The 12,736-nt window shown below is 35.2% G+C and overlaps 1 protein-coding gene across 1 annotated transcript; it reads right to left on the bottom strand.

The window, feature by feature from the left end:
* Positions 1–2,111: 2,111 nt before the first annotated feature.
* LOC136981288 (UPF0046 protein T07D4.2) lies at positions 2,112–12,287 on the bottom strand (the record flags this gene model as incomplete). Its single annotated transcript, XM_067277591.1, has 5 exons — positions 12,175–12,287; positions 7,330–7,625; positions 7,038–7,257; positions 6,748–6,974; positions 2,112–2,240 (listed from the first exon to the last, which is right to left on the bottom strand). Coding segments are annotated over exons 2-5 (856 nt in total), but the record flags the coding sequence as incomplete, so codon positions are not given.
* Positions 12,288–12,736: the final 449 nt, after the last annotated feature.

The following is a 12,736-nucleotide window of genomic DNA, read 5'->3' as shown; positions in this document are numbered from 1 at the left end:
GCGCTTAGAACAGGCCCTGGCCTCCAAAATGGACCACACACTGTAGTCCATTGGGTTCAGATTCGGCAAGTACGGTGGCCATTCCGCAGACAAGATGAAACCGGGAAAATGAGCGTTGCACACTCCTGAGTCTTCTTCGCCCTGTGTGTCAGCGCCGAGTCCTGCTGAAACGTCCATTTCGCACTGCCAAAATGCTGCTGAGCCCACAGAAGTACCACAGCCTCGAGAATGTCATGGTGGTACACATCTTGATTGATTTTGGCTCCTTGATCAATGAAAACAAGGGGTGTCTTGCCGCTCGCACAAATTCCGCCCCAAACCATGACTGACATTGGATTTTGTGATGTTCGATGACGGCTGAGCTTCCAGGAGCCCCCGCGGACCAGTTCCTGTCGTTTTGATGGTTGTACGGAGAAAAGTTTTTCGTCTGTGAAGAGAATGCACTCCCATTGTCAACCTGCTGCCTGACGCTTGAGTTAACGGGATCTTTGGAGTCTCACGCACTTGTTTTCATCGGTGAGGAGCTGAACCTTTTGGAACTTGTAGGGCTCAACTACAAGTTCCTTTTTCGCCATTAACAGCACCGATTCGCGATTGATTCTGATCTCACAAGCAATTTTTCTCATGGAGACCTTTGCATGTCAGTCAACTCACTTTGTGATGATCTTGTGGTTCCTAGACGTGTTGACAGTGCGCTTTCTTCCACGTTTGGGACGGTCACCATTGTGGCCAAGCTCCTTGAATCGCTGAACTGCATCTGAGACTGTCATTTTTGGAACACCAAGTAGACGAACAATTTCACATTGATGCTTTCTTTGCCGGAATAGCTCCAAAATTGCACAACATTTGTTCGACACCATTAAAAAAATAAAGAACTAACCCTTATTACATCGAAAGTACATCTACACAGGCAGGAAATCATGGAGAATTAAACAATAGTATGTAAATTGGTGACAGTAAAAAAGTTCAGGTGCAGCATTGCTACAAACTTTGTACGGGTTAATTATTGTCACCCTGTATATTAAAACTAACTTCCAAAATATAATTTTTTTTCTTTTTACATTATTAATGTCTATTCTTTATTTTGCAGAAACAAAATAATTTTGGACGATACAATCAATAGCCACAATTATTTTTTTCTAAGAGCTGCTGCAAACTAGCACTTTGCGAGAGCAAAACGCTAGCAAACGTGCACTAGCACAACCGATGATGTCAAAGGCTCTGCCCCTTTCTTATTGCCCATGCAGTTTTTCCTTTGCTAGTGCAGCGTTATGAGAATACGCTCGCCGTTCACAGAATTCAACAGCAAGAGCAGGCAAGATGGATGACTACATAACATGTCACATGTCAAAAAAGAAATAATAGAATTTTATCAATGTACGTAAATTACATGATTAATACATTCAGTACTGAAAATAGTATAAATGTTAAGCTTAACTAGCCGAAAACTATTTTTATATAACTAGTAGGCATGTTTTCCCATGCTGTTTCAAAGTTCGGAACGAAAATTGACTGATTACAATTATAGGTTATAATAAAATCTTTGTTCTATAGCTGGTCCACATCTGTGGAATCCATGTCATGTGGACTACGTTACGCAAGCAAATGTTGTGTAGTTTGTGGCTGCTTCCGCCCACATAACTTACCTAGCAAAAATGGTTCATAGCTTCGTGGGAAAAAAGGCGGGGCTTGGGTGCGCGACCAATTGTACGCTAGCTCCCGCTTCTTGTAGTTTGTGGCGGCTCTAAAACATGGAATTTTCATTAGACTTAGCATCGACAAAAATTCAACATGGAGTAATATGCAATGGAAAAAAATTTCAACATGGGATAGGTTAAAATAGACATACAACTGCTCTAAAATTCTTATTTAGTTATTAATATCTTGTTCATTAATTAACATAGATTCTAGAACAAGCTAGAATAAACCTAGATAGCTATGTGGCATCAGTTCAATATTCTTTTATTCCAAAAGGAATTGTTTCTAGAGATTTCCAAGAATTTTCTTGGAAATTGACCTAATAGTAGAACCAATAACAAATTTGTGAATTTTTATATTATATATACATGGGTGGATGGGACTTGTTTAAGCAGTATGGGAAATATATGCACCAGCACCTATGATTATAAAGGACACTAGTTCTACTGGCTCCTCTGAAAATTCCTTTTTCCAATGGCCCCATCCATTCCTGCCACTACATATATACAGAATAATAGTCTCTCTTATTTTATTCCACATTACTGAATAAAAAGAAAAGATACAATGTAATATATATTTTTTAAACATATTTTGAATTAAAAATTATTCAAATATTAATATAGGACATGATAGAACTTTACAAGTACTGGGACCATTGCATTGAAATGTCATGTTTCATATCAGGATGACTGGGGCAAAGTGAGCACTTCAGTAGCAGTTCTGTGACTTCATTGTATTAATCAAATGTCACATGAAACACAGCTTATGGTGTATGCAAATTAGTTCATTTAAAATATTTGAATAGTGAATGAAAATGAACCATTTTTATTCACTATTCAAAACTTCAAAACACAATTTATGATTTTCAATAATGGGTTTTTGTGAAGTTTGGTATCTTGATCAGTAGCTGATATTGACAGAAACCTAAGAAAAGCATTAGGTCATTGAGCCTATACTTTTCATTGATGAGTTGCTCAAATTAAAGATGGTAGAGAGGATTGAAGTGATTATTAACAGAGGATCACATTGAGAAGATCAAGGAACTTTTGAGAGAATCTAGGAACTGCAGTCTGCATACTATTAAGACAACAGCTGGCATTCCACACAAAATAATTCAGATTATATTAAAAGGAAAATCTTGGTGTCAACAAAGTGCATAAAAATGTGGATTCAATATGAATTGACAGATCAAAAAGTGCCCTGAATAGCATGTCAAATTTGCTTTAACTTGATAAGATAAGAAAGTATATTGATGATTGACAAGACACGGATTCCCATGTACAAACAAGCTGGACATGGGTTTTTTGTGATTCAGTAGGCTGGACCCAAGTTAAAAGAGGCTTTTGGCAAAAGAAAAATATGCTCTTAACTTTTTAAGCTCTGAAACTTACTCCATCTCTTTTGTTAATTACTAAATCGTTTTTATCCTCAGGCTACAAGGGGAACTTGTATAGCAAAACTAGTCTAATCACTTTTAACACATAAGGCCAAACAAATATGACCGATTTCGTGGTTAAAGAATTAATAGCTATATATTTTCATGGAATTGCTTTTTGGTGGCTCTTGCCTGATAAAACCAATGTGACTGACAAAATCTCTGACAACTTTATTAAGAACTACATTGAAGAATGGAAAAGTAAAAACAACATACTATGTCCTATTATTGCTCATGACAATGCCAGATCCCAAACTGCTAAATTGGTTCTGGGCTATTTCATATATGAAAGAATTTCACTTTGAATTCAACCTGTCAATTCACCTGGGCCGTATTCTGGTCACTTATCTTTCATCTCTTCTTTCAGAGACGAATGATTTCAAAACAAGAGACAAAATTCATCTCTCAGAGACAGAGGCGATTCTGGTCATTCATAATGATCTCGTCTTTGTTGTTGACGTCATGATTCTACTAGGTTGATTATACATGTTTGGGTAATCTATGTGCACAACATATCACAGAATTTTAACCAATGAAACTGTAAAATTTTTGAAGTGAAGAGTAAGAAATTATAGATCATGTGGTAAGGAAAGCACGTAATTTTGACAAAGATATGTTTTTTGTTTTATAACATTTTTACAGATTGTTAAGAGACAATATGACATAGGTTATTAAAATTTTTATTTGTAAAGTTAAAAAAGCATATGTACTTAGTTAAGGATAAATTAGATGATAATATTTTGAAAAATGCTTAGAGAGACGGATAAAATTATCATCATATTCAATAGTTCAGTAATTGATGTACAATCATTAAAAAAGATGGAATCAGTGGCACTTCTGAGTGCTTCTGATTTTTACAGTGCCTATTCTCTTTCTCTTGAAATATTCTTTCCTGAGATAAAGAACGTTCTCTAATATGATTGTACAGCACGAGTAGCATCCAGTTGTCCATAATGGATATAACGAAATCGAGGCAAAAGACGAAAAACGGATCGAAAGACAACTATCTGCTAGTCTCAGAAATGAGAGAATCTTTGAGAGAAAAAAACAATTGTCCAGAATCGCGTTTGGAGAGACACAACGATCTCTCAAGATGTAAACAAATGATTAGCCAATCAGTGACCAGCTTGTGAGAGATGAGAGACGATGACCAGAATACGGTCCCTGGTCTTCAGCCTTTTGATTTCAACTACTTTAGATCTCTAGAAGCTGCCATAAACATTACTTGATATCAGAATTGGGATGAGTCAAAACTGCATTGAATAACATGGTCCAGCATGGTGGCCTCTATCAAAGTGTTAAAACACTGCCAGAGTAAAGGGGAACAATTCATTGCACTAGAGCGGGGGTCTCCGAACTACAGCCTGCAGGCTGAATATAGCCTGAGAGGTCAGTTCATCAGGCCCATTGATGCACTGTGCCAGAAATGAACTAAAATATAATTATTTACATGGAAATATCATAGATTGTAGATAAACTTACTATGTAGAAAAATTGAAACTAATGAACCAACTTTTGGCCTTTTTACTTAAAATCTGATTTTTGCATCTGACAGTAATATAATTTTTAGATAAATCAGTGAAATAAAAAATTTGCCGATTTTTTGCAACTTTGGATATTAGAGTGCTTTTTGTGTAAGTACCAGTACCTGCAATGAAGTTTCAAAGAAAAGCAATTATGAACTTGCTGTAGCAATCTTGTTTGTGTATTGGTAAACAAATATGGTGGTTGTCTTTATTTTTTGTGTATTCCGTGGGCTATATTGAACAAAATGGTTATGTAGCCCACACTCATCATTCTCTGTTATCTGGCCCGGTGTGAAAAAAGTTTGGTGACCCCTGCACTAGAGGGAAAGTACAGGGTGATCATAATTTTTAAGTTTCACTTTGAACCCCCTATAAAATGAAAGCTGCTGGACCAAATGTTTTCAAACCTGGAAATATAAGAGAGGTCATGGGATTTCATAACCTGCAAAAAACTAATTAGTTCAAAACGTCACCACCAGGGAAAGTATAAGCACTTTATGAACACCCCAGTGTTTATGCAAATTCATATTGTGCATCAAATGGTTTTACACTATAACTGTGCATTTTGGCAGAGCTTTCAGTTGTTGCAAGTCAGCAATGCCTTTATTTTTGAAAGACTGTGCTCTACTAGTGAAATGCTATCATCAATGTGATAGCAATGAACAGAGTGCATTAAAATAATATTGAGCCTTAAGAAGATTATGAACAGGACCAATTACTGCTCCAGGTTTGAAAACAATAATGATAAAACTTGAAACTACAGACAGGTGTGTTATCCATCATACCTCGACAGAAAAAGAAGCCTGTTCTTGTAGAAACTCAGGAATCTGTTGCATGTAAAGCAATCATGGAAAGTGCACACAGGAGCTGCAGCATATGGAACAGCCATTCACTACTGTATGTAAAATCATTTGTAAAATGCTGCATTATTACCCTTACAAAAATCAGATGCATTTAGCAACTTCAACCTGCTGATCCTGTTCAAAAAGATGCTTTTGCATTACAATACCTTGCATGAATGGAGATTGATAATGCTTGTTCATGGAACATCTTGTGAACAGATGAGGCCAAATTTTACCTAAATGGGGCCATCAACTCACATAACTGCAGGATTTGGGTACAAGAAAAGTGTACCGTTATTCATCAAATCCCTCTGCATTCACCTAAAGTCACTGTCTGGTGTGGGTTAAAGTCACCAGTGTCATAATTGGACCATTCTTATTTGAAAAGCAATCTGTGGCAGGACTCATCACATGCTCCATAACTGCTGCTCACTATGAATCCATGTTAAGACGTATCCTATCTTCAACAGTGTGGCATCTTGGGCAGCACGATTTTCATACACAACAGGGCTCCACTTCATATTGATACATATGTAAAACGATTACTTAGGCAACATTTTATGGACAATAGGGCTATTGGTCAACACTTTCCCATTGCATGGCCACCTCGGTCACCAGACCTCAACCCATGTGACTTTTGGCTATGGGGAGTTCTCTCAAAAGCACAGTTTATTGCAACAACATAAGATCACACCTTTCAGCTCCAACAAATTTGTTGGAGCTGAAAGGTGTGATGTGATTCACTGGCATATTCATAACATTCCAGCTGATATGCTTTGAGCCACTGTGAAGAGTGCAATATTGCTCTTTAACCTGGTTGCAGGAAATGATGGACAGCACATTGATCATGTACTGCCATGACTGTTTGTAAAATGTGTTATGATGGCAAGGAATAAAATGATATTTCCTCCTAGTGGTGACTTTTTGGACTAATTAGTTTTTTGCAAGATATGAAATCCCATGACCTCTTTTTATAATATTTTCAGGTTTGGAAACATTTGATCCAGTAGTTTTTCATTTTATAGGGGGTTCAAAGTGAATCTTAAAATATGATCACCCTGTATTATGTTCAATTATTATAAAATTTCAATATTTATGGCCATGCACATTTGTTTTTATTTCAATAAAACTTTTGATCACTGCTCTGATCATCCTGATATTTATTCAGTCATAACTACAAACTTGGATTCTTAATTTTGAGCAAACTCTAATAATTAAAACTATTTAATATAAATAATTTTCTTACCTTCATGGATATGGCCAAAAACATGATATTTTGGTTTTATTCTATTTTGAACCGTCTGTAATAACTCAACACATCCTACTCTTCTTCCAAGTATACAAAGATCTCCATGACCAACTGGTGGAGTATGTGTAATTAAAACATCTATACCAGATGGAATCATGTTCCACTTTTCCAGACATTCTTTTCCACGTGGTAGATTAAAAGCCCAATTATTATATTCTGGCTGCCTAAAATAAAAGAATTCTCCGTTGATACCTAAGAAACAAATTGCTTGGCATTAATGAACCTACCATGGAGTGCCATAGATTTTAATATTATATACTTCTGTCAAACTGTCTTCTAAATATACACAATTTGTTAGCAGATTCTTGAAGTATGCAGTGTCTAATGGAACATCTTGTCCAGTTGCTTTTTTTGCTTGTTTAATTTCAAAACTACTAATAGTCTTTTGATCAAATGTCAGTTCATGATTTCCAGCAATGACTATTTTATGTTTATGGCTGAGATTACCTAAATTATTTAGTAGTCCAATTATATATCATACATATAAATATGACAATATCAGAATAATTTTAAACTCACCTAAAAAATTATTGAATTCAATGATTTCATTATATCCTCCATGTCTAGTGAAATCTCCTGCATGTATAAATACATCTCCTGGTGGAATTTTAAATTTTCTTCTTGATAGCAGAGAATGAGTATCAGACATACACACAAAACGAATGGCTTTATGAGAGACAGGCAGATCTATGGGTAAATGCTTTATTCTGAATGCAGTTTGTTTTGGTTTAAAAGATTCCCATGCTGCTGAAGGATTTTTAGTCAAAGGATGAACCTTGATCTCATTTTCTGAAGTCATTCTAGAAAACTGTTTCCTGCAACAATTCAAGAAGAAACTGGCTTAACTTATATTGTGAAAAAACTGTTTTAAAATTGACTTATACTGTTGATCCTCATTTTATGAACTAAAATTTGTCTTAACAGATATTGGAAAAAACCACCATTTTCTAAGGCAGTGTTTCTTAACCTGCAGTCTGCAATGATGGAACAGGTAATTGGCAGGTAGACTCAAATTAATAATTTACTTCCAATCTCTATTAAACATAGTTTTAATTTAATTAATTATGTTTCCATGTATTCAAAATATGCTCTATGTATTATATGTATTAGATTTATAAAAATGGCACAATAAGTTCCAAATATTTGTAATACTAAGGTGACCAACTTTTTTATAATGAAAAGGAGGACACATAAATTGAAGGAGAAAATATTGTAAATAAAAGAAACATTTTATTCAATACAATAATAATACACTATAATAATCTCTACTGCAGGTGCAGTGGCATAGCTAGCATGGGTGACACCCAGGGCGGATATCGTGGTGTCACCCTTCTTAACTGTTTTATAAAACAGTATCGGATTATTGAATTGTAATATGCCCGCACTAGAGCAAACTTGAACGCTATATCAAATAAGCGATATCATCACATAGGTTTATATTGACTAGCGTGAATCTGTTGACCTTTTTTTTTTAGTCATGGGTTGTTGAGTCGGTCGAACTTTCCATGACTTAATGTTAAAGCGCGTTGTCAAGGTTTATTTCACAACTTATTTTTTCACAGTTGGGTGTCACCCCTACACGCACCGGGTGTCACCCCTGAACGGGTGACACCCAGGGCGGACCGCTCCCAACACCTCCCTCGGTACGCCTCTGTGCATGCGTATGTGCCGTGTTGTGTTTCGGTAAAAGGTAAACAAAGCTACTTGCATGCAGTGCACTCTCTCAAGGTCTCCTGTGCAGAGCACATGCGTTTCATAATTGTGTTTTGCTGCACTGTACTGAGCCTTGATGAACCATCATGTCAAATACAAACACATCACATCACATTACATGCAACAGATCGGCTCGGCATCAATCAAATATGGAGATTTACAGATTAGTCTTCAAATATCGAAAAGGAGAACATGTAGGAGGGCACTTTTCGAGGGAGGACAGAACATACAAAAGGAGGACGGTTGGTCACCTTAGTAATACCCACACAAGTTTAAAAAAATTAGGCTTACATAACTTAGTGGTTTTTTCAGACATTTTACTAGTCCTTGGGCTTAAAAAATTTGAGAAACACTGATTTAGGGCATTTAATTTTGTTATTTTCACTTTAAATTATATGTATTTGTATAAGTTTATCAAAATGGATATTATTTAGGGTCTGAGAATGGATTGATTCACTTTCCATTATTTCTAATGAGAAAAATTAATCCAGACTTCAAACAATTCAGAGTTCAAACAGCCTTCTGGAATGAATTAAATTTGAAGGCTTCACTGTAATTTTAACAACAGTAGCAATTATAATTACAGTCAAATCACGTTTATCTGGATTGGTTTCAATAGTTGTATCTTTTTAAATTTTTACACATTTTGTGGAAAAATTATTTTCTGGAATTTCTGAGTTAACTGAAACATTATTTACAACTTTAATATGTACTGTACCTATGTAGCAATCTCATGTTTGCAAATACATACTGTTTGTACATACTAGTAATTTTGATGTTCCTATTGTTTTCAAGTCAGTGGAGCATGTAAGTTCACATTCAGTATTAAATTTTAGACTTTTATTTCAATATTTCAGTTTATTTGAATTTTTATTAATCTGAATTGGGTCTGATCCAATAATTTTAAAATTAATTATAAATCTAATAATTATTATTAATATTGCTGTAAGTACAATTAAAAATATGTATAAATAAATGGTTTTAGCAAGTTAAAACAATTTACCAAAATGCTCAAAAGCCAAACTATCTAATCATTCTAGAAAACAAAGGGAAAGAAGTCAAATGTTTTTGTTGCTCTGCATTATTGTTAGATGATCAACTATATTAAATGCATTGTACTGTATGTTTTATCTGAGTACATATTCTTTGCATGATATAGAATAAAACATTTATACAGGGTGTTTAAAAAATGCATTTAACATTTATATGGTAGATAGTACACATCACACTAAGTAAAAAAAAACCTTTGTAAACTTAGGTGAAAAATGCATCAGTTTGAGATATTAACAATTCTGTACATTAGTATTATAACCATTGACATAAATATAAATATGTATATACAGTGTATGGGAGAGTCAGGCCAGTCAGAGTTTGGTTCACCAAGGCGGGGCAAAGAATTATCTTCACAAGCAGATCACACCTGGAATAGCTGCAATGATTTGCCACTATTCCAGGCATGATCTGTCTATAAAGATGTTAGTAACTACTAGTACAAAACATCAATATATAACTGTGGATGCTTTGTTATGTTGTGATGGTGACAAAGTTTTTACTTTGAAGAAAAATTTGTATGCACATTTAAGAAATGTGTACAAAGTAGAGCTCCACATTTGATCATTGTTATTGTTAATTATATTATGTTAAAAAACTAATGACTAGATGTCTACAGTTTCCTTTTTTTGTGATTTATTTTAATGAATATGATTGATTGTATTAATACAGTGGAACCGCAGTTAATGAACTTATTCCATTCCGCAACTCTGTTCATTAACTGAACTGTTCGTTAACCGAAGCAATTTTTCCCATAGAAATGAATGCAAATACAGTTTATCCGTGCTAGCCTCTGAAATTTTTGCGATTTTATTTGTAAAATACAGTAGGTTTTCTTTAATGAATATGTAGGAAAACATAGTATCTATCATTACAGCAACATACACATAAACTCTGTTTAATAAAATAGCACTGTACATATTTTTGTTTGTTGTAGTTGGTGGCAGAGGAATGGAGATATACAGAGCTTAATGTGTAGAAGGGAAATCCCCCCAAAGAAATAACAGGTAGCACTTCATCAGGAGATTCTTCGAGTCAAGGTTTCTTTTGGTAAGGAACAAAAAATTAATCTAAAATTGATTGTCTTACTCTTTTAATCAAAATTTTTCTCAAATGTGATAGCACATTGTCATTCATTTTGCATTGTCATTTTCTATCGCCACTATTGCTTTTCTCTTTCTTAGATGCCATATTGATTAAATATATAAATCACGTAACTGAAAAAAGTTTAGCACAAACACTCAGAAAAGCAATGCTTAACTCCCACATGCCTAACAGCAACTAAAATTTGACACAAAAAACCATTACATTCGTTATCCGAATTTCATCCATTATCCGAGACAAAATTTTTGCAAAATAAAAGTTTATTAACTGATTTTGTTGTTAACCAGGGTGTTCGTTAACCGGGTTCCACTGTACTTTGAATTTATGTGAATCGATTCTTTTTGTTTCCTACAAGGTTGTAGGAAACAAAAAGAATCGGTTTGGTTTGTTTAGTTATGGCAATGCAAGACTTGGGCAATCTGCCTACGGGGAATGCCTTCCAGGAGGTCTTTTTAAAGGAAACTGGCCCCTATTTAGGGGTTACAGATGTGGAGAAAACCCAGAAAACTCCACATGGCCAGCCCGTCCGAGCGAGGCGTGAACCTAGTGTTCAGGGAACGAAGACCGCTCAGCTGCCAGCAGGCCTAACAAAAAAAATCCATTTCAACTTAGTCACTATGGCCATCACCAGTCGGCACATCATTGTGGCTATTCCAGGCACGACCCACTTATTTATCTTCACCATTCGAATGGTGCAGTACATACATAGCACAGAACAAAGAAAAATTTGTCATTAAGATTAGAGTGGATATAAAAAAATAAGATATATCCATTGTGTGTGGTGTACTCATTTCTACTCCTAATTTTTTATGATGATGTGAAATAAAAATATATCTCGGGAGAAGGACAATTTGCCAATACAGAAATATCGGCGGATACATCCTCCTCTATCCTTTATGTATTGATGCCTTTGATCACGACCAACGTGAAAATTTAAGACGTTTCACAAGGCCTCCTTTAATTTCCATGCGTGATTATTTGCCGGGCACCGGTCTGTCGTGGGAATTACATACATTTGTCCGTGATTCGTTCCCTTCAATTTGGCACAATATACCGACAAGCGGGAAACGGCAAATACCAAATATTTATCGAGGGAAATCGCAAGTAAATCATCCACGCTACTCAGTACGACCAAATGTTTTTACTCCGCATTTGTGTACGAAGCCGCCTTTAGAATCATTTTCAAAAACGAAAGTTATATGAGAAAGTCGCATTGAGCTACTTCATCAATTCCTTACATTGGAAACAAATGCTAATTGTAATAAGAACGAAAGTGTTAGTACAAATAGTGAATTCTTCACTCGCACCGAATTCTATTTAAATATCGTCGATTTTTATATTACGTTAGAACAAGTTCGTTTCTTATTTCTATGGCTTTAAACTCTCAGAATCTGTTTACATTTCAAAACGGAAAAAAACAATCAAGATACTGCGGTAATTAAATGCGTTTTTTAAATTTAGTTCGACATTCATTATTTAAAAATTAGAAATCATTACCTTAAAGTATCCCTTAGCACGAGAATATTTTGTATCAATTTATTAAAAAATAATCGAAACACGAGATCATCTCCATAAACGATCCATTCTTTTTTTTAAGGAATACAACGCCCTCTGGATGTATTAAATCAAATTTAATCATTTTATTTACGCTAATATCAGGTCATTACTAACACATAGGGTTCTTTTCGGTTAATCGTTTTTCATTTTTAAAAAACAGAACAATTTGATCAAAATATCTTTATCGAATACGCACTTACCAAAGGCAAAATATAGCATCCACAGCTGCTATCCGTCATCGGATAATAGCTGTAGATTGCTATATTTTGCCTTTGATAAGTGCGTATTCGATAAAAATATTTTTAGTCATCCTCTAGCGCAGTGTTTTGCAACCTTTTTCTCATCGCAGACCGGTAAAATTACCGTATGCATAATTTTACGTGGAACTTTTTTTTTTAACTCTTTCCACTAAGAGGACCTCCATTAGCAAGCCCATTATGGGTTCGGACCAGGCCCACAATGGGGCGGCCGGATGGCGAGGGACGGGACCTGACATAGCCGA

This window comes from Centruroides vittatus, unplaced genomic scaffold (assembly GCF_030686945.1).
Source record: "Centruroides vittatus isolate TY-2023 unplaced genomic scaffold, ASM3068694v2 contig_749, whole genome shotgun sequence".
Classification (NCBI taxonomy): Eukaryota; Metazoa; Arthropoda; class Arachnida; order Scorpiones; family Buthidae; genus Centruroides; species Centruroides vittatus.
Note: the sequence above shows the minus strand (reverse complement) of the source record. Positions and strands in the feature narration are given on the sequence as shown.